Source organism: Lepus europaeus, chromosome 10 (genome assembly GCF_033115175.1).
Source record: "Lepus europaeus isolate LE1 chromosome 10, mLepTim1.pri, whole genome shotgun sequence".
Lineage (NCBI taxonomy): Eukaryota > Metazoa > Chordata > Mammalia > Lagomorpha > Leporidae > Lepus > Lepus europaeus.
The window spans coordinates 58,905,639-58,929,073 of record NC_084836.1 but is presented as its reverse complement, the minus strand read 5'-3'; the positions used below and the strand labels follow the sequence as shown (position 1 = coordinate 58,929,073).

General features: G+C 35.6%; 1 protein-coding gene and 1 non-coding gene across 4 annotated transcripts in view; both read left to right on the top strand.

Annotated features, from left to right (window-relative positions):
- The window catches only part of USP15 (ubiquitin specific peptidase 15), a 127,250-nt gene that overhangs the window by 52,961 nt on the left and 50,854 nt on the right, over positions 1 to 23,435 (top strand). For 2 of the 3 annotated variants that reach the window (XR_009867034.1, XM_062203315.1), the window contains exons 6-7: positions 4,601 to 4,662; positions 18,501 to 18,587. Coding sequence is in view for 2 of the 3 variants with exons in the window: in XM_062203315.1 (XP_062059299.1) it covers positions 4,601 to 4,662; positions 18,501 to 18,587 (149 nt within the window). In the remaining variant the exon portion in view is untranslated. The remainder of the gene's footprint in view (positions 1 to 4,600; positions 4,663 to 18,500; positions 18,588 to 23,435) is intronic. The other variant, XM_062203316.1, reaches the window with a different exon arrangement.
- LOC133769264 (small nucleolar RNA SNORD74) lies at positions 15,867 to 15,946 on the top strand. Its single transcript, XR_009867156.1, has one exon. It is a non-coding gene; the product is annotated as a small nucleolar RNA SNORD74 (small nucleolar RNA).

Sequence of the window (23,435 nt, the reverse complement as noted above, 5' to 3'; positions counted from 1 at the left end):
CCAGCTGCTCCACTTCTGATCCAGCTTCCTGCTAATGCTCTGGGGAAGGGAGTGGAAGATGGCCCAAGTGCTTGGGCACCTGTACCCCTGAAGGAGACCCAGAAGAAACTGCTGGCTCCTGGCTTTCGTTTGGCCCAGTTCCAGCTATTGTGGCCATTTGAGGAGTGAACCAACAGATGGAAGGTTTCTCTCTCTCTCTCTCTCTCTCTCTCTCTCTCTCTAACTCTTGCAAATAAAATAAATCTTTAAAAAAAAAATTATGTATTACAGTTAAAAGGAAAGTTATGGGGCCAGTGCTGTGGAGCAGTCTGTTAAAGCCCCAGCTTGCAGCGCCAGCCTCCCATATGGGTGCCAGTTCTAGTCCTGGATGCTCCATTTTCAATCCAGCTCCCTGCTAATGTGCCTGGGAAACCAAGGGAAGATGGCCCAAGGGCTCAGGCCCCTGCTACCATGTGGGAGACTTGACAGCAGCTCCTGCCTCTGGATTGGCTCAGCTCCCGCTGTTGCAGCCCTTTGGGGAGTGAACCAGTGGATTGAAGACTTCTTTCTGTGTGTCTCCCTCTCTCTGTAATTCTCTTTCAAATAAATAAAATGAATCTTAATTAAAAAAAAAAAAAAAAAAAAAAAAGGAAAGTTACCTGATTTAAGCTGAAATGAGCACTTTGGAAGTCCACCAGTTAATTAGCACCCCTACCGCCCTAGCTAGCCAGTTCCCTCTATCAGGCTTCCAATAGACATGTACTTCTTTGTGATTAACATCCCTCAGAGCCTGAGTTAGCTCCAGGGGTGTAATTTAACTTCTTTAAGCCTCAGTTTTCTAATGTATATGATGAAAAAAATAACACTTATTTTATATTATCATTGTAAAGATCTATTTTTTTTTTTTTTTAAGATTTATTTGTTTATCTGAAAGCGAAGTTACAGAGAGGCAGAGAGAGGTCTTCCATCTGCTGGTTCACTCCCCAGATGGCTGCAACAGCCAAAGCTGAGCTGATGCGAAGCCAAGAGCTTCTTCTGGGTCTCCCACAGGGCTACAGGGCCCAAGGACTTGGGCCATCTTCCACTGCTTTCCCAGGCCATAGCAGAGAGCTGGTTTGGAAATGGAGCAACCGGGACTCAAACTGGCACTCATATGGAATGTCAGCACTTCAGGCAGTGGCTTTACTCGCTATACCAGAGCTCCAGCCACGAGTCTGTGTTCTTGATAGATACACATTTATCAGACTGCAGATTAGAGAATAAGCTACGTTAATAAGATTAACTATCCTTAGAAACTTTTTATCTTCTAGAATGTTTCAAAGTATGTATTAAATTTTCTGGATTTTTAAAAATTTATTTATGTGAAAGAGTTAGGGAGGGAGAGGCAGAGATCTTCCATCTGCTGGTTCAAGCCCTAGATGGCCACAACTGCCTAGGGCTCAGCCAATCTGGAGCCAGGAGCTTCATCTGAGTCTCCCATGTGGGTGCAGGAACCCAAAGACTTGGGCCATCTCCACTACTTTTCCCATGCCCTTAGGCAAGAACTGGGTCAGAAGTTTCAAAGCAGCTGGGACATGAACCGGCACCCTTATGGGATGCCAACATCACAGGCAGTGGCTTTACCTGCTATGCCACAATGCTGGCCCCAAATTTTCTAGATTTTATAACAGTTCTTTTATGAGCAATAACTCTACAAGACTTTTTTTTAATAACTAAACTTGAAAGTCTTGTTATTGCAAAATAAAACAAAGATACGTTATTGAAGAGTTTGCATCCCAGAATTATTTTTCATTGTCCCTTTTGTGTCTTCTGTATTTAAGTGAATTGTTTTGAAATATTTTAAAGAATACTTTCATCATGAGTTAGTTTTAACAGTAAGCAAAATTGTATTCAAAATGATACATTTGAATAAAGATATACATTTTAACATTTCTGATTGCCTTTTAAGCATTAGTAATCCATGGTTACAAACAATGGGATTTTAAGTACAAATTCTATTAGATGTTGAGGTATTATAGTTAAACAACAATATTAAATGTATAACTTTGAAAGTTTTTGTAGCTAAAATCTGTTTTTTTGGAGTAATGATTTAAGTCCTTCAAATGACCATGAAAAATCTGTCTTTTAATTATCCTTTTTATGTGTAGGTGCCATGATAGTTGTAATGTGCAGTAAAAGAAAACTTGCTTCACAAATAAAATTTACTCACTAAGTTATATTTGTAAATTTTGAAAATTATATAATACCCCGTAGGAATGATAATTAGAATATTAAGATAGTACCTTATTGTTGTCAGATAGGAGGGGGATTGTGATTAGGAAGTAGCCAGAATGCTACATGCATGGTACATTTATTTGTTATAAGCTGTATATTCATCATATTAGTTTTTGAATGCACAAATACTATATTTTTAAAGGCAACTTTAATATTTTAATTAGCATATTCTTAATAAATAACTCCCATGAATTTTAAAAAATGTCTTATTCATTACATGTATTCTGAAATGAATTTACATTTCACAGTTAGGATCCAAATGCCAAAATATAATTGATCTTAAAACATACAATCCACCAGACTATATTGCCAAGTATACGTAGAATAGGTTATAAAATTGCAACTTTAGAAGAAAGAGTTCAGGGCTGGCACCATGGCACACTTGGTTAATCCTCCGCCTGCTGTGCCGGCATCCCATATGGGTGCCAGGTTCTAGTCCTGGTTGCTCTTCTTCCAGTCCAGCTCTATGCTGTGGCCCAGGAGAGCAGTGGAAGATGGCCCAAGTGCTTGGGTCCTTGCACCCACATGGGAGACAAGGAGGAAGCACCTGGCTCCTGGCTTCGGATCGCTGTAGCGGCCATTTGGGGGGTGAACCAATGGAAGGAAGGCCTTTCTCACTGTCTGTAACGCTACCTGTCAGTTAACGGCCTGGCCTGAAGTGCCAGCATCCCATATTGGCGCTGGTTCGAGGCCTGGCTGCTCCACTTCAGTCCAGCTCGCTGCTATGGCCTGGGAAAGCAGTGGAAGATAGCCCAAGTTCTTGGGCCCCTGCACCCACGTGGGAGACCCAGAGGAAGCTCCTGGCTCCGGATCAGCGTAGCTCCGGCCATTGTGACCAATTGGGGAGTGAACCATTGGATGGAAGACCCCTCTCTCTCTCTCTCTTTCTCTCTCTCTCTGTGCCTCTCCTCTCTCTGTATAACTCTGACTTCCAAATAAATAAATAAATCTTTAAAAAAAAAAAAAGAAAAAGTTCATGAAATTGAATATATAGATTTAGCTTTTTAGTGCCTTGTATTTACTTCAAATCATATTGTCTGTATTATAGTTTTCCCATAGAAATTAAAATATTAATATATTATTTATGGCATATATAGAGGTACTTCAAAAATTTGTGAAAAATAAAGTTAAAAGGTAAGTTTATTTTGATACAAAAAGTTTTGGAAATCTGTGGATAGGTTTTTAAGTTTTCTCTGTATCTGTCAGTCCATCCTTCTGTCTGAAAGTCTGAGAAACAGATAGGGAAAGAGAGAAAGGTCTTCCATTCTATGGTTCACTCCCCAAATAATAGCAACTGCTAGGGCTGGGCCTGGCCAAAGCCAGTAGCCCCAGCTCTTTCCGTGTTTCCCACAGTAACAAGAACCCAAATACCTAGGCCACCATCTCCTGCCTCACAGGTGCATGAGCAGGAAGCTAGCCGGAAAGCAGACATATGAGAGTTAAGTCAGTCACTCCAATATGTGATGTGGACATTTCCAGTGGCAGTTTAACCCACCGTTCCACGAAGCCCACCCCTTGTAGTTTTCTTATGATAAGATTTTCCATGAACCTTTAGAAACCCCTTGTGTATATGATTTCAAACATTTTTATTATATTTTTTCACAAATTTTTTGGGCTCCTTTCATTATTCTTTTGCTACTCTAATTATATTTGCTAAGTTTTTCTACTTTGCAGACTCATCCCATAACAAAAACCAGAGCAGTTTTGCAATAAAGTAGTTCTGCTTCAGTCTGTACTATCATTGTTAAAAATGATTTTTGTCTATCTCATTATAATGCTGTAATAGGAAACTTTAGTCCAATTCTCATACTTGTGTTTCTCCCACTTATATATTAAAAGATTCTATACTTTACATAGTAACAATATAAATATACGGTAATTTGAAAGCTGCAATTAAATTTTGTGTAATCTATAATTTCAGATTATCCAAGCCTCAATAGCATTGTAATAATAGTTAGCTAAAATAAGATGTCAGCTTATTTAACAACAACTATAAACATTTCATGATTGATCATCTGTTATTTGCATGGTTCTGTAATACATCTACCAAAAAAAAATGGAAAATACACTCCCTAAACTCAAGAAATTTATATTTTGATTTTGGTGTAGACTTTGTTAAAATCATAGAGCTGATGATTTTCTTCATCTACCTTCTTCTCACTTTCATTGCTGACTTCTTACAATTGAGGTCTTTTTGTCTCCTTTATCCCAACTACCTCTTCACCGTGTCTACTGTATCCTTTAAATACTCAGTTACTTTAATTTCTTGTATATTCATCTCATCTTTTAAAGCTACTTTAACTAAAAATTTATGGAAAAACATCCTTTTATTGTGTCATATTTACAGGTGTTAGTGATAGAACAGAAAAATGAAGATGGAACATGGCCACGGGGTCCTTCTACTCCTAAGTAAGTGCTCCTTCCTCTTATGTCTTATTGCATGATTTTGAAGCTTTTGATTTCAGATCATGAATTCAGAATAATGAAGAACCTAGTTGTGTATTACAAAAATATATAACTCTTTAATATCTTGAATGTTAGTTTTAGAAGCTTGCAATTCATATCTCTTTTTTTGGAAGATATGAACAAATATTATAAATGAAATAAAACGGCCGGTGCCGTGGCTTAACAGGCTAATCCTCCGCCTTGCAGCGCTGGCACACCAGGTTCTAGTCCCAGTTGGGGCACCAATCCTGTGCCGGTTGCCCCTCTTCCAGGCCAGCTCTCTGCTGTGGCCAGGGAGTGCAGTGGAGGATGGCCCAAGTTCTTGGGCCCTGCACCCCATGGGAGACCAGGATAAGCACCTGGCTCCTGCCATTGGAACAGCGCGGTGCGCCGGCCGCAGCGCGTCTACCGCGGCGGCCATTGGAGGATGAACCCATGGCAAAAAGGAAGACCTTTCTCTCTGTCTCCCTCTACTGTCCACTCTGCCTGTCAAAAAAAAATATAAAAAATAAATAAATGAAATAAAACAAATATTATAAATGAAATAAAACGAAAATAAACATTTTGTTTAGTTTTCTTGAAGCTTTTTTGTGATATTTTAAAGTATGTTAAAAAAGTGGCTTTTTTATCAAAATGAATGATATGAAAGTTAGTATTTTCATTGATTTAAAAGATTTAGAATATAAAAGCACAAGTATTTGCTTTTTAATGCTGAGGGGAGGATTGAGAATCTTTCATTGCTTTAGAATTATCAGATCCATACTCCATTGTCAAAAATGCTTAAAACTAGTGTGTTTCAAAATCAGGCTTTTCAAATCTTGAATATTATGCACATGCCACTTATTACAGTGTTTCTGCAAAGTCCAAGGGGACATCTGTGATCAAACACACTGATATTCCTTAGCAAATATTCATGCTAAGTGGGAAAAATAAGACCTTTGAAAATAAATAGCCACCTATCAGTTCAAATTAGGTTGCTGTCAGATAAATTGTGGTTTTAAGTCTTCAGAACTTTGGAGTTATAAATTTCCTGATAAGGGATTTTAAATCTATATTCTGAAATTGTTAAAACAATGATTCTTGTTTAAATCAATAATTTAGTAAGTGCTAACCTAGCAAGTAAAAAAAAAAAAAAAATAACCTGCTACTTTTCTTCAAACCTAAAATACGCTTTAATGAGTGGCTTTTTTATCCTGTGTGAATTTTTTCGCTTAAATTCTAAGAAGTTGCCTAAATATGTTAATAATATGAAAGTGATTTTTATTCTTACCCTACTTAGTTGGAGGTATGTAAGGGGTAGAACTTAGTGTAAAAGTAGAACTTCAAATGATATGGATGGACTCATGGATTTCATAACTGATACAGTATTAGAAGTTAGGCATACTTTCCTGGTGAATATTCACTGGTCTTTCTAGCTTATGATTAGAATGTTCTATACTTGCTGTATCTTTAAATAGTCTTTGAAATTACAAAATTGGCTGTAATTTAGTATAGGAATACCATGAGTTCCAAAAGACGCAGGGATCTTTTCTAATTAAATTGAAGTATGTAAGTATCCATTTACTCCAGATTTTAAGAAGCACTATACAGCAACATGTCATACATGCCAAATGATAGTTTACTAGATTATAAAAACAAAAATCTTTTAATATTTGTACCTATCTATGAAAGATGCTCAGAAAATTAAGAATAAATGGAAATTCTCTTAACTTGTTAAAGACCATGTACATAAATTCTTTAGTAGATATTAAATTTCCCTGAGAAATTTTAAGTAGAATCCAAATAAGACAGGAAGATTTTAAAAGAGGTAAAATTTATTATCTGTGTACATAAATGATATAGTCGTCATAAAATCCAAAACAATCAGTAAACCACTAAAACTGAGAAAATTCAGTTTATGAAAACCAATAGGTTTTTTTCTGTACCCAGAAGTCAAGCAACCTTTTTTATAAAGGGTTGAACAGTGTTTTCAGCCTTGTGGACCAGATGGTCTCATCACAACTATCATCTCCGCTGATGGTAGCATGAAAGCAATCTTAGACATCATTTCAACAAATGGACATGGCTGTATTTTGATAAACTTGCTTTATAAGTATATGACAAGCTTGAATTTGACTTGTAAACCATGAATTTCTGATCCCTGCTGTCTACCAGTAGTGACCTATTTAGAAGATGGTGTAGTGGTAACCACCTATTTAAGAATGCATGGAGCCTTTAAAGAAAACATTCTAAACTTATTAATTAAAAGACAACATATATTATCAGGCTCTGTGTACTACATGGCTTAAGCCAGTGATAACTGTTCTCACTAAATCTATTATGTCAGTTCCTTCTGTTCAAAATTTTATTTGGGGTGTGTGTGTGTGTGTGTGTGTAAGAAAGGCGACATATTCATTCTTGAATTAGCATAAACCAACCAATCAGTGCATGTTCAGGATTAACTAAGTCAATCCTGAGAGAGGAAAAGATATGCTAGACCTGCCAGATGTTGAGAATCACTACAAAGCTATAGTAATAAAACTAGAATAACTCAGTGATCTCAGAAATATTTTTATATATTTGAGAACTTGGTATATGACAATGCGGTAACAGTAACATTTAACGTGGATACTTAGCTATTAGGGAAAAAAAGAAAGTTGGATCTTTATCTTAAACATATATAAAGCTGACTCCATAAGGGTTAAAGACCCAAATAAGAAATGTAAAGCATGGGGTCAACGCTGTGGCATAGTGGATAAAGCTGCTGCCTGCAGCACCAGCATCCCATATGGGCGCCCTTTCGAGTCCTGGCTACTCGGCTTCCAACCCAGCTCTTTGTTATGCCCTGGAAAGCAGTGGAAGATAGCCCAAGTTCTTGGGCACCGGCACCAGCATGGGAGACACAGAAGAAGCTCCAGGCTCCTGGTTTCATATCATCCCAGCTCTAGCCATTGTGGTCATTTGGGGAATGAACCAGCAGATGGAGACCTACCTCTCTTCCTCCCTCTCTTCCTCCCTCCCTCCTTCCTTTTCTCCATCTCTCTACCTTTGCCTCTCTGTAACTCCACCTTTAAACTAAATAAATAAATCTTTTTTAAAAAAAAGAAAAAAAGAGCCGGCGCCATGGCTTAACAGGCTAACCCTCTGCCTTGCGGCGCCGGCACACCGGGTTCTAGTCCCGGTTGGGGCGCCGGATTCTATCCTGGTTGCCCCTCTTCCAGGCCAGCTCTCTGCTATGGCCCGGGAAGGCAGTGGAGGATGGCCCAAGTCCTTGGGCCCTGCACCTGCATGGGAGACCAGGAGAAGCACCTGGCTCCTGGCTTCAGATCAGCGAGATGCGCTGGCCGCAGCGGCCATTGGAGGGTGAACCAACGGCAAAGGAAGACCTTTCTCTCTGTCTCTCTCTCTCACTATCCACTCTGCCTGTCAAAAATTAAATAAATAAATAAATAGAAAAAAAAGAAATGTAAGCTTTAGAGCTAATTTAAAATACTTAGAATAACTATCGTAGGAATCACAGAACATAACATGAACAATGGATTGAATAACAAAATAATTTTGATTAAAAGAACCTTATGAAGAATTAAAAGTGAAATGTCAGCTTTGGAATATCTAAAACTTAAAAGAGAATATACCTATAATTTATTTTTAAGTGCTATAAATTAACAGAAATAAAAATAGCATTCAAAAATTATCAAAAGAGATTAATAGAAAATTTAAATAAGGGGAAACCCAGGTACTGATAGATAAAGCAATGTACAAACTTACTAATGACCAGAAAAATGAAAATAAAACAAGAAATATAATTTTCAACCCATCAGTGTGACAAAAACTTGGAAATTGCTGATGAAAAGTTTTGGGTAAGATGTAGATTAATTTGCATGTATTGGTGATGGGAATATAAACTTGTACTGCTATTTCATAAATCATTCAGTATTTAATTATCAGGAATGCTACCCCTCAGACCCAACACTCAAGAGATATTTTTACACGTGTCCCTGAGGTTATAGTCTTTGTAGATATGTTATATGTGATAGTATAGTCTTGGCAGTATAGGTAAATATCTCACACTGGGGAGTGTGCATTTTGCCTAGCAGTTCAAATGCTACATCCCACATTGGAATACTTGAGTTCAATTCACACTACAGCTTCTGACTCCAGCTTCCTGCTAATGTTCAGTAATTGGCCTCCTTTCACCTGTGTGGGAGAGCAGAATAGAGTTTTTGGTTCCAAGTTTTGCTCCTGGTCCACCCTCATGAGCATTTGAGGAGTGAACCAGCAAATGAGAACTTGCTTCATCATTCCCTCCCTCTCCCCCTCTTCCTCTTGAACAAATTTTAAAAATACATACACATTATCACTAGTAGAGTAAATAAAAATGAGATGTTGGTAATACTGGTAAGGTCTTTAAAACTTTAACATACTGTTGAGAAAGGGGAAGAAGAGTTTTATTCTGTACAGTTAATGTCAGTTGGAGTCCCAGCACCTCCACTGCCTATTCAGCTTCTTGCTAACACATCCTGGGAAGCAGCAGATGATTGAGGAAGTACTTTGGCCCCTGCCACCCACAGAGGAGAACCAGACAGAATTCAGGACTCCTGTCTTTGGCTTGGCCCAGCCCTGGCTGTTGTAATCATTTGGGGAGTGAACCAGCAAATGATAGGTGTCTGTGTGTGTGTGTGCGCGTGCCTCAGTCTCTGCCTTGCAAGAAGATGAAAATAAACATTTAAAGGGAAAATGACTTCTTTCAAAATGAGCACACTTGTGAGACTTGAATTTTATGGACTCTGAATCAAACATTGGGAGAACTAAATCTCAATCTGTGATAACCACTTTTGAAGCAAGCATTAAAAGGATGAATAAATCATGGCAACTGTGTCTTACTCTGCTTCTATTGAAAAAGAAAATAGGAGCAGAAAATTAACAGTCTATTCTTCACTAATGATAATTGCTTGGTCCTCAAGAAAAGCAGTAGAAATCCTGCAAAGGCATTAGGAGCTTAGCATGAGGAGATGTCTTGGACTCATTTTTAGTGACAACTGAGTCTCACATTTACAGTCACGTAAAGAGACTGGAGTGGGAAATCTTTCAGCTTGACATTTTGCTATTGGAAAGTGCCTATATCTGAGGTTAAGAGTCATATCTGAACTATACATGAATTGGCACATATTAGGTGCTTGTGAAATACATACACATGTGTTTTACTTGCTGTTCCTTGGGATCTTGAGTTACGAAGTGAAATTCATTTTTATACATAAGCTTTTATTTGTTTCTTGTTTTGGAACAAACTATCAAAAAGTTGAAATGGTTCTCTCCATCTCTCTCTCACTCACACACATACACACACACACATATTTATCATTTAATGATGTTTGAAGCCATTAAAAAAGCCATTAAAGGGCTGGCGCCATGGCTCAACAGGCTAATCCTCCGCCTAGCGGCGCCGGCACACCGGGTTCTAGTCCCGGTCAGGGCACCGGATTCTGTCCCGGTTGCCCCTCTTCCAGGCCAGCTCTCTGCTATGGCCTGGGAGTGCAGTGGAGGATGGCCCAAGTGCTTGGGTTCTGCACCCCATGGGAGACCAGGAGAAGCACCTGGCTCCTGCCTTCAGATCAGCATGGTGCACTGGCCACAGCGCGCCGGCCGCGGCGGCCATTGGAGGGTGAACCAATGGCAAAGGAAGACCTTTCTCACTGTCCACTCTGCCTGTCAAAAATAAAAAAATTTTTAAAAAAGCCATTAAAAGCTAGATGTATTATTAAAATAAACATTTAAAAAGTGTATATTGCATAGAGTATATATTTAACACAAAAGAAGCAGTTATAGGAAAATGGTAGTAGAGGTTAGAGGAGAAAACAGGCAAAAGGGTTGAGGAAGTATTATTTGCTTATATTTGTATAGATGAAGCCAGGATACAGTTCTTTTTTCCTTATCCTTAACAACAATAGCAACAAAAAACATAAATGGAATGTTTGTATATTAGTTTAAATCACATATTAAATAAATGTAACTTAAGGAAATTCACCTCCAGCAGAGAACTTTTTTTTTACTTTTTGAAATTTTACTTATTTTTTTATTATTTGAGAGGACAATCAATATAGTTTTTATTGTTTCAGAGACAGGACAAAGAGAGTTCCCATATACTGGTTCACTCTTCAGACTTCCTCAGTGGATGGAACTGAACCAGGCTGAAACCCAGAGCCAATAACTCAGTCCAGGCTTCCTACATGAACATTAAGAACTCAGCTGCTTAAGACTTCAACCTGCTTCATCCCAGAGTCCACATTAACAGGAAGCTGGTATTGGGAGCTAGAGATGTGGGCTTCTAAACCGTTAGCCCAAAACACCATCTTTGGGCATATTATTTTACCTCTTCAAAGAGAAACCTCAAGATATTAAGATATGAAGAGACTTGAAAAATTTATGGGAAAATAGAATGAAAAGAATGCAAAATTTTTGTGTGCTTTTTGAAGTACCCTCATATAGAACAGGCTATTTTATACTCCTGAAAAGTGTCAAATCTGTCAGGTCAATCCCTGGACCTCAAAATGCCATGAAGATGCTTGTTCTAATTTAAAAATCACCAACTTGGGGTCTGTCCAACATTTGTTTTACACAGCATGTAGCCAGATCCTATGTAGGATGTTCAAAAGCCAAGGAAAAGTAAAGTTGTAATATAATGACAGAAGAATTACCTGTGGACTTTATTAAAACAAAGTTTTATTGAAACATCTCAAGAATTTCTGATTCAGTAGGTCTAGGAGTGGTTCATGTCTAATATGCTCACTGGTGAAAATAACTAATGCTGTTAATTACAGAATCATGCTTTGAGAAAGTCAGGTATACCTAATATTCCTTGGACATGCACTCCGTGGATCACCATAAGCAGCAGCTTCTATGGTTCCCACCTTAGACCAGCATTAATCTTCATGGGGAGCACAGGAATTAGCATTTTAGGAGCTTCAAATGAAGAAGAAAATATAAGAATATTACTGTAGTAGTAGACACATGTGCAAGCATGTGAATATCTTACTTGTCTAACTTTTCTAACATCCCACTTCAGAGTGCCTGAGTTTGAGTCCTGGCTTGACTTCCCATTCCAGCTTTCTACTAATGAACTCACTGGGATACAAATCAAGTACTTGAGTCCTGCCTTCCACATGGGAGACCCAAATTGGGTTCAGGGATCTTGGCTTCATCCTGGCTCAACCTCAGCTGAACCAGGAGATGGAAGGTCTTGCTGTCTGTCTCTGCATTTCTCTGTGTCTCTGCCTTTCAAATAAATTTTAAAAAAAAATTTTTTTATTTGCTAACTGGGTTTTTTTGTTACATAGCAGCATATAGTTGAAATCTTGATCTTTGAATTCATACTGCATTTTGAAAATATTTAAGTTCTTAAGTAGTTTTTTCAGGGTTTGCATTTCTAATCTAGTTTTTAGGTATCTGATTTTTTTTTTTTTTTTTTTTTTTAGGATTTATTTATTTATTTGAAAGTCAGAGTTACACAGAGAGAGAAGGAGAGGCAGAGAGAGAGAGGTCTTCTATCCAATGGTTCACTCCCTAATTAGCTGCAACAGCAGGAGCTGCACCAATCCGAAGCCAGGAGCTAGGAGCTTCCTCTGAGTCTCCCACGCGGGTGTAGGGGCCCAAGGCCTTGGGCCATCTTCCACTGCTTTCCCAGGCCATAGCAGAAAGCTGGATCAGAAATGGAACAGCCGTGTATTAAACCAGCACCAATATGGGATGTGAGCGTTTCAGGCCAGGGCATTAACCCTCTGCATCACAGCGCCAGCCCCAGTTATCTGATTTTTTTTTTTTTTTTAACTTTTATTTAGTAGATGTAAATTTCCAAAATACAGTGTGTGGATTACAATGACTCTTCCCCCCCCGCCCCCATAACTTCCCTCCCACCTGCAACCCTCCCATCTCCCGCTCCCTCTCCCATTCCATTCACATCAAGATTCATTTTCAATTATCTTTACAAACAAAAGATTGATTTAGTATATATTAAGTAAATATTTCATCAGTTTGCCCACACACAGAACACAAATTGCCAAATACTGTTTGAGCACTAGTCATATCATTAATTCACATTGAACTACACATTAAGGACAGAGGTCCTACATGGGGAGTAAGGGCACAGTGTCTCCTGTTGTTGACTTAGCAAATTGCCACTCTTGTTTAAGGCATCAGCAATCTTCCAAGGCTATAGTCATGAGTTGCCAAGGCCATGGTGGCCCCCTGAGCTCGCTGACTTTGATCTTATTTAGACAAGGTCATAGTCAAAGTGGAAATTCTCTCCTCCCTTCAGAGAAAGGTACCTCCTTCTTTGATGGCCCGTTCTTTCCACTGGGATCTCACTCACAGAGATCTGTCATTTAGGTCCTTTTTTTTTTTTCCAAGAGTGTCTTGGCTTTCCATACCTAACATACTCTCATTGGCTCTTCAGCCAGATCCAAATGCCTTAAGGGCTGATTCTGAGGCCAGAGTGCTGTTTAGGACATCTGCCATTCTACGAGTCTGCTGTGTATCCTGCTTCCCATGTTGGATTGCTCTCTCCCTTTTTGATTCTATCAGTTAGTATTAGCAGACACTAGTCTTGTTTGTGTGATCCCTTTGACTCTTAGACCTATCATTATGGTCTGTTGTGACCTGAAATTGGTCACTTGGACTAGTGAGGTGGCATTGGTACATGCAACCTTGATGGGATTGTAATGGAATCCCCTGGCACATTTCTAACTCCACCACTTGGGGCAAGTCAGCTTGAGCATGTCCCAAATTGTACATCCCCTCCCTCTCTTATTCCCACTCTTGTATTTAACAGGGATCACTTTTCAGTTAAAATTTAAACACCTAAGAATAATTGTGTGTTAATTACATAGCTCAACCAATGGTATCAAGTAGAACAAACAAAAATACTAAAAGGGATAAAGTATTGTACATCAACAGTCAGGACAAGGGCTGATCAAGTCATTGTTTCTCATAGTGTCCATTTCACTTCACCAGGTTTCCTATTGATGCTCGGTTAGTTGTCACCAATCAGGGAGAACATATGATATTTGTCCCTTTAGGACTGGCTTATTCACTCAGCATGATGTTTTCCAGATTGCTCCATCTTGTTGCAAATGACCCGATTTCATTGTTTTTTACTGCTGTATAGTATTCTATAGAGTACATGTCCCATAATTTCTTTATCCAGTCTACTGTTCATGGGCTTTTGGGTTAGTTCCAGGTCTTAGCTATTGTGACTTGAGCTGCAATAAACATTAAGGTGCAGACAGCTTTTGTAATTGCCAATTTAATTTCCTTTGGGTAAATTCCAAGGAGTGGGAAGGTTGGGCTGAATGGTAGGGTTATATTCAGGTTTCTGAGGAATCTCCAGACTGACTTCCATAGTGGCTTAACCAGTTTGCATTCCTACCAACAGTGGGTTAGTGTCCCTTTTTCCCCACATCCTCTCCAGCATCTATGGTTGGTAGATTTCTGAATGTGAGCCATTCTCACCGGGTGAGATGGAACCTCATTGTGGTTTTGATTTGCATTTCCCTGATGGCTAGTGATCCTGAACATTTTTTCATGTGTCTGTTGGCCATTTGGATTTCCTCTTTTGAAAAATGTCTATTGAGGTCCTTGGCCCATCTCTTAAGTGGGTTGTTTGTTTTGTTGTTGTGGAGTTTCTTAATCTCTTTGTAGATTCTGGTTATTAACCCTTTCTCTGTTGCATAGTTTGCAAATATTTTCCCATTCTGTCGGTTGCCTCTTCACTTTCCTGACTGTTTCTTTTGCAGTACAGAAACTTCTCAATTTGATGCAATCCCAAATGTTAATTTTGGCTTTGACTGCCTTTGCTTCTGGGGTCTTTTCCAAGAAGTCTTTGCTGGTGCCAATATCTTGCAGGGTTTCTTCAATGTTCTCTAATAATTAGATGGGGAGTGAACCAACGAAGGAAGACCTTTCTCTCTGTCTCTCTCATTGTCTATAACTGTACCTGTCAAAAAAAAATTAAAAACACAAAGAATTTATGTGGGTTATATTAATGTTTACCATATTTGCAATGAAAATACTACAGTTGATCTTTTTTCAGAAGGATGAGAAGCAATGAAAGATGAAATAAAAATTTATAAATAACACTAAATCATTAATATTTTGACATGTGACATTTTCATGAAAAATATTTTCCAAATCAAAAGTAATCACTAAGAGTAGCATTGGTTTGCATTTTTGCAAATTTCTTTAATATCAGGCTAAATGGAAGACTGCTAAATTCTCATGTGTGCTTCTGCATTTAATTTATTGTGATATATTGTTAGGGTGATGCACATGAAGAAAATTTAACTTTTCATAAATAAGTAGTAGAAAAGAGGAGGATTATTTTCGATAATGGATACCACATTAACACTTGGCCAATGCTGTGTTTAGATCTTAAAGGTTAATGGTATTGTGGAATCTGAAATCATGTCAGTAAACTTTTTATATGATTAACATAAAAGTCTTTCATATGTAACATCATACTTTTTGGTCATTTGGAAAATATTGATTCACTAAGTTATGTAGGTCTTCCAAATATTGACACATTTTATTCAAGGTTTTGTTTTTTTGTTTTTTTGGTTTTTTTTGTTTTGTTTTTTTTTGAATCACCTTTTTTAAAACATCAGTCTTGGAAATTACCAACCTCACAGTGGCAGAATCAAATTTTCAAAAATTCTGAGGTTTGCTGGAAAGCTTGAATTTTATCTTTTTACAAATATTTTCAGTTGTTTTTCCTTGAAGTGAAAATCACCATACATTTTTGGGAAAATATCTGCTACGTAGCGAAGTTTAAATAACCACAGTTTTTTCTAGGTATAGGCATGGAAAGAATTGTGTCAAGGGTGTGTTTGGCCTGGGGGTTTACACCCCAATTTAGGTACTTGTATGTATCTCATTTAGGATTAGGCTTGAGTGGGTTTGAGTCCTGGCTGCACTCCTGATTCCATCTAACTGCTAATACAAATCTGAGAGGTAGCAGGTGATGGTTCAAGTCGTTAGGTCTCTGCTGCCACGTGAGAGACCTGAATTTAATTCCTGAGGCTCCTGGCTTTGGCTGCATCGCAGCCTCAGCCAGTGTGGGCATTTGGGGAGTGAGCAGATAGGAGCTCACTCTGTCTCTCTCTGCTTTTCAAATAGGTAAGTGGTGTTGTATAAAGAATGACTCCTGCCTTTGATGAAAATGGGGTTGATAGGGACAGCTGAGAGTGCTAGGGAATGCCCCCAGCTTTGGTGGAGGAAAGAGGTGATTTAGAACGTTCTACTTGCAGTTCAAATAATTAACACAAGTTTTTTCTCATGAGAGTCATGGTAATTCAGTATGTAACATGTGCTTTATACAGACTTCCCAGTTTGTCAGCAATATTCCAGTCCTCAGTCAGTCCCTTTTCCTCAAAAATTATCTCTCTACAATACAAATCTGATTTTGTTGATAACACAATTGTATAAAATCCAAATTCTTTCACAGAATGTATAAGTTCCTTTGTTATCCTGCCCACCTTTTGAATTTCTGTTCCTATCTACATACTTCGTACTCTTTCAGTTAAGCCAGATTTATTGGTAATTCCCTAAATACATCATAGTTTTTAGCCTCGTGTGTTTGTGTATTCCATTCTTTCCACTGGGTATACTGTCACTTTAGGTTTCTAACTGCTCATTTTTAAATCACCTCATGTCACTACTCAAAAAATTTTATATTAAAATTTGTTAACGTTTATATTACTTTATAATTGTTTTTGCTTGTGTCATTTTTCTCTATTAGATTTGTGAGCAATTTGAGATCCTGAAATGTCTTTGTATTCCTACTGCTTATCAAGATCAAAATGTATAGAAATTATTTTTAAAACTTTTGAGTGAATGATTTGCATAGAAACTACTGTAAAATGCAAATTAACTGATATTTTCATTATCTGTCCCTTCTAATATGATCCTTAGGTAAAGTTGCTAATGAATAGTTGAAAAAATGGGCAGAAAAAATTACATATAAACATACAAGTATAATATCTATCATATGTGTGTATATATGTCTTACATTTACACACGTTTGTATATATACTCAAATATACCAGAAGCCTGGGCCAGCTTATTAAATGAAGTAATGAATCTTTATTTCCATAATTTTTACTGTAAGTAAAATTAAAAGGAATGTTTCATTTTATGTGTTCCTGAAAAGTTATAATGAATCACATTTTGAAGAATTAACCTCCTTAATTCATTAGAACCCAGTCTTTAATTAATTTAGATTTTTTTCCCTTATTTAGAAATAGTTACATGAAGCCAAAACTGCTAGAATTACTTATAAAATGTAACCCCTTGGGCCAGCATTTGGTGTAGCAGGTAGTCTCTTGCTTGCGACACCAGCATCCCATTTGGGTGCTCGTTCGAGTCCCAGCTGCTCCACTTCCAATCCAGTTCCCTGCTATTGCACCTGGGAAAGCAGTAGAAGATGGCCCAGGCTTATTTCCCTGTACCCTTCTGGGAGACCTGAATGAAGCTCCTGGCTATTGGTTTCACCACCCCACCCCCACCCCCAGCCCCAACTGTTACAGCCGTTTGGGAAATGACCAGTGGATGGAAGATATCTCTCTTTCAAATACATAAAAAATAAATCTTAAAAATTGTGACCCCTCCATTATTTTCTATCAAAACTTGATAGGTTGTATTTTGTGTTTTGAGCTTAATATAGTAAAATAAAATCGTGTTAGTAGAAGTTCTGTTTAAATAATTCATGTGTATACAACCTTTATCAGCAAAATAAATTTTAAAAAACTTACTTCCAAATTTTACTAAGATTTCCTAATGTGCAAAATTCTAGAAGTTATTTTTTTTTACATTTAAAAATATTACCTACCATTCTGCATGTATATCGATATAGATAAAGCTAAATCCAAATTACCTAAAAGCAAATTTTTGTAGATTACACTTTCTTGCCCATTGGCCATTTCATTGTTCATTAGCACCTGAGTAGAGAATATAACTTTTAAAAACTAGTCACTTTGGGCCTCACTGATACAGAATTTACCATGGCTGACTACTAAAACCTGGCTTTTTACAGCCCATAGATAGAACTTGCATTATAAGCTAAAATTGCTTTAAAAATTACAAAGGAAAGTCTTTCAGGAAACTTCAAGTACCTCAATCATTTCTATATAATAGAAGTGTTAACTATAAATTATACCTTTAAAGTGTTGGATGATTAAAAGCCAGTAGTGATTGAGAGTTCTCCAGAAGATTCTGAATTAGTGAGGTATATTTTATATCTAGATTTATGTTTTTCTTCCAGTTTTTCCAGGGGTAATGTTAGCCAAATACTGTTTCTTGGGATTATGTTTGGAATTCTCTTATGCTGTTCTATCCTCATTGTCTTACTTTTAAAAATTGATAACATTCTCTGAACTATTAGTCTTGTGTACTATTAAAATGACATGGTACCTACTGAGAAACAAAGTGAAATATTTTAGTTCCATTGCTTTATTTAAATTGATTGTAAAATGTTAGTTATGATTACCTAAACTAAGAAATTGGTATATTGAGTTAGTAGACTTAGAGAAATAATGTAAGTTGTATATTCAATTTGATCAATTTTGTTTGAAAATAGACCCCTTGAGTACCATTATATTTTATAAGGAAAAATACATTGGAAATTAAAAAACAAAGGATATTTAAGTGATTTTGCTCATAAATCTGTTTTCCAGCATTCATTTACTACAACATTGTCATCTGTTAGTTCTTTTCTTTATTTCATAATTTTAAAATCTTCATTTTTTATCTAATTTAACATTTTCATATTTTTAAAGGTCCCCAGGTGCATCCAATTTTTCAACTTTACCAAAGATCTCTCCTTCATCTCTATCAAATAATTATAACAACATCAACAACAGAAAGTAAGCACTGAATCTTAAAAACTCTTTGTTTAATTGATCGCCCTATTGTGGTTACAAAAAGTCTTTTGTATCTAAAATTTAGGATAAAAGTCTCACTACATTAAAATTGGTTTTCTTTTAAATTGTTGGTCAGTTCTTCCGTGAGTAATTACACAAGAAGTAAAAATCAATTATAAATTAGTTCTTAATTTAACACATATACTACAATAGTTTATTGAAAGAAATAAACCACTTTGAGAATTTCACATTCTAAACATTAATATTTAGATATACATAAAAGTGTTAAAACTCAATTTTGTAGAAGAATGTAAACTTCAGATATTTTAGAACTTATCTCCTATATAACAGAGTATTTTAAAAAGTTTGTATGAGTAATTCTAAAGTAGAGAGCGCACATTTTTATATTAATGAATAAAGCACTTTTTTCATAAAGAAGTTCAGAGAAACAATTACCCAACCATAAATAAAATTCTTAGACTCTTTATAGAGGTTATATGAATGTGTATGCTATATTGCCATAAGAAAAAAGGTTGAAAATTTCTTAAGCTTCACCTATAACATCTGACTATGGGTGTATTACTTTGAGATTTGACATATTTATTTTATTGAAAAGCATTAAAAGCATTCATTATTTGTTTAGCCTAATAAAATTATGGGAAGTAATTAGATCTCAAGATGTTTGTTCTCTTATTTCTTGTATATATATTTATTTTGATTTATATATTCCCAGTGTTTAGGTAAATAATGGCATGATGTGTCCAGTTCATAAATGGCATCTGATTATTCCAATGAGTAAACTCGAATAGACTGAAGTTAATTGTAAAGTAATCTGTAAAATAATACTAACAATTGAAATTATAAGTTTAATTTCCCCTTACAATTCATATCTTGGGAAGAAACTTTAACAAAATGATGCAAAACAATTGTCTGAATTTTAAAAAGTGACAATAGCTAAAATTATTTTGGAGAGGAAAATAATGAGAAAGGATTATTTCTACTAATTATCACAACTTGTTATAAAGATGTGTATGTATATATATATAATAAAGAATATGCCTACAGATCAGTGGACTCAGACATCTCAAAAACAGACGTTTGTATATAAAAGATTTAATGTGATTTAAAAAATTTTTCTAGACTAGCAGAGAATAGTCAAGATTATCCATGAAAGATTGTTGAGAACATTGGATCATTGTTGAAAATTTCCTTTAGAATTTTAAATCCAAGGTGATTGTCAGGCATATAAATGACAAATAAATGGGGAAAAAGTACTGGTTACAGGTGATATAAGTTAAATATTTTTAACATGTCAAGTTCAAAATCATTGTGAAAAATTTTCTAAGATAATTAGAAAATAAGCAAATAACCTAAAAGCAAAGGAATTAAATAAAGAATTAATATGTAAGAGTTCATTTCTACCATTAAAACCATAAAAAATCCATGCATATCCCACCTCAGAAACATGGAGAAAAATTAAACAGTATTTTTTCTTACAAGGATTTGCCAGCGTGAAAAATTTTAAACTTTCACATTATTTTTAAAGTAATTCATAAAGAGCTGTGCAGCATATTTATTTACATTACATTGTAATGTAATAGTGAAATCTTGAAGACACTGTGAATATCCAGAATTACAGTGTAATATATTCTCTTCTATTTAAAAATGTATATTCACATGCAAAAAGAGTAAAAACAAATATCTTTATATAATTTGGTTGCATTTCGTATGACTTTTATAATTCATCAAAGGTGTTTTTTTAATAGGAGATAAAATATTGCTTGTCTTTCTACCAATTGCAGGTGGCTCCCACATTTACTATAAAAGAATTCATTTACAGGTATAATATGTATTTGTAGTCATGCTTTGGAGAGATTTTTAAGTTTCTTTGTAGACTATATTGGAAATAAATTGTATTTGATCAGAATTACTATATGAGAGGTCTTTAAAAAGTTCATAGAAATTCATATTATGAAAACTATATGAATTTCAGAGTTTTGGGCACCAAAATTTATCTTTTAGTTACATTTTTCTGTGAACTTTTATGATGTAAACTTGTATTAGTGTATATGGTCTGTTGTGTTTGTTCTTGTCTTAGTTCCCATTCGTAGTAAAAATATTACAGTACTATCTAATTTCAGAACTTCTGATTGCAGAAACTATTTTGAGGAATTGGAGTCTTAAGTTTTAGAACATGTTTAATGATTGTATTATGACTAGATTATTTTTTAAGTTTATCTGTCTAATTTAGACATAAAATAGTCCTTTCTTGTTAGGCACTTTCAATAGCAGAAAGCTCAGTTTTTCTGTGATCATTTTGAACTTAAAAGTAACTTCTATGAGTACTTTTCTTAGGAATGGAATTAAAGCATTTATGAAATGGAAAGCTTATTTTGCTTGTTTTTTCCTTTAAAAACTTGAGTTAATATCACCATCTTTATGTAAACAATTATTTTATATAGAACTTTTCAATTTTTATTGACCTTGTTGAAATAAGTAGTAACTTAAGACTTCAGATGGAAAGAGTATAATTTCTTTAATTAAAAGTGTATGAAATAGGTAGTGACCTTTGTAGATAAGTACATTTTTTGAAACTTCATGTATGTGAAAATGTCCTACAAATATAAATTATATATTAAAACCAGTAGTTATGATTTGTGAGTTTATATGAAATGTGTTTACCAATTTGACTTGAGCAATCTTACATTTATGCATTACTAAGATACAAAATTTTCATTTCTAGAAATAAGAATATTGTTGCAAAGGTGATAACAAAGTGTACTTGGAACTGTTTCATCTACATATAGTAAAAGCTTTATTAAAAACTAATAATGGTGAAAAATTAATTTCTGGAATGCAAAGGGGTTTTGGCTTTATGTAGTAATTTACATGTGAATCCGTAGGTATTTGTTATTGCTTCAGTTGTAATTTATGTACATTTTCAATGTCTGCCAGATTCTTTTATCTAGTAATAGTTCTATTACCTACATTTTTCTCTTGGTATATTTGCTTTTGTATATTACTAACACTGCCTTTAAAAATATTTTTGTTGTCTCAACTTCGTTATTCCACATCAGAACACATTTCTATTTATCTGTTAATTCACTTAAATCTTTTATTTGCAGTGGAAATTATTCCCTGTATGAGATTAAGCTATCCACGAGAACTGTGGATTTTGAGGACCACCAGAGCTAGCCAGGTGGCTCTTGATAAGTTACTTAGCTGAAAGCATGATTTCACTAACTGCAAAGTGAGCATAATTATAGTTATCAGAGTTAAATTATATATTTATGATGTTTGTAGTGTCAAATGTCAGTACTAATTGAAAATCCAATCTAAAATTTTTATAGAAAGGTAAAGTTCTAGATTACAAAAGATTGTTGCATTTTTAATGTGTCATCATTAACATAGATTTATAATACAGAATTAATCTAGAATTAAGATTCTCAGTAACATTTCTGTAAATTTTTGTTTTTGCAAAATAGTATAACCTCAAAGAAAGATCTGTAGGGAAAGTTAGCAAAAATAGTCATGAAAGTAATAGAGGCAGATTATCTTCAAGGGCCTACCTTTCTGTGTGTCATGTTAAAATACAATCAGCTGCTGCTTTTGGTAATTTTATGACAAAGTTTAACATTTGTTTTGAAACATACCTGACATGGGTTCAAATGACCAAATGTAGATATCCTTTAAGGATTCCAGTTTTTAAAACCCAGACTCAAAAATTACTTTGCAAATAAGTGTTTGTTCATTTCACAGTAAATAAGAATTCCTATCCCATCAAGTTTCATCATGTTGCTTGCAAAGAAGAGTAGGACTTGTAGCATCCTTCTGTATTGCATGTGGGAAGAGATGGATGTCTGAATACTCACAGAATGAGCATATAAATGTGCTTTTTGTCTTTGTACTTGTGTGGTATATGTATGTGTGTGTGTTTGTGCGTGTGTGTAGGCATTAGCATGTATTTGGGCATATTTTCCCTGTGTCTGGCTGGTTAAATTTTACTACAATTTTAGAACCAGAATATATGTAAAGCATAGAATGTGTAGGAAATAAAGGCTTTACTTGTTTTAGTAGTACAAAGGGCCTTAATTTTTAGCACAACTAGTATTAATGCAAGGAAAAAAAGGTTTTTGGTTCTTGAGCTTTTTGTCGCATGCATCCACAGCAGATTCTATAATCAAATCATGAATGGCCATATTTCAAATTGCTAGTAGGTGTTTTGCACATTATTAGTTACTATGAATATAAAATAAAATACCAATCATGAGGGAATAATCTACAAAAAAGGAGATACTTGAATTCTATAATCTTGCTTTACATTTTTGTATTTTAGCTCAGAGCAAGTAAATACCTACAAGATGAACAATTCTATATTTGAATTAACCAGAGATGTGCTCCTTTGGAGTGTGCTGTTTTCGTTTAATCTTACGGCAGATCACTTTTTGGGGAGTTGGACTTTTTCATTTATGGCAGAAAGACTTAATGCAAAACATTACGGAGCTAGCCTTTTGTGTATAATTGTAGGCTGAAGAAGTTTCTGTGGTTTACCTGTTTAGTGTGTATGTATACACGTGTTTGGTAAATGCGTTCTTAGAACAGGCAGCGGCATTATTCAACTAAAATTATATAATAATAAAGTAAATGTATAGTATATGAGCTAATAAAATATTTGAAATTATAAGGAAAAACTTTTTTTAAGATTTATTTTTTTATTTGAAAAAGTTACATAGAGAAAGGGATAGAGGTTTTCTATCTGCTGGTTCACTCCTCAGGTGACCACAATGGTTAGCTCTGGGCCAAGAAAGAGCCAGGAACTTCATCTGGGTTTCCCATGTGGTTAACAGAAGC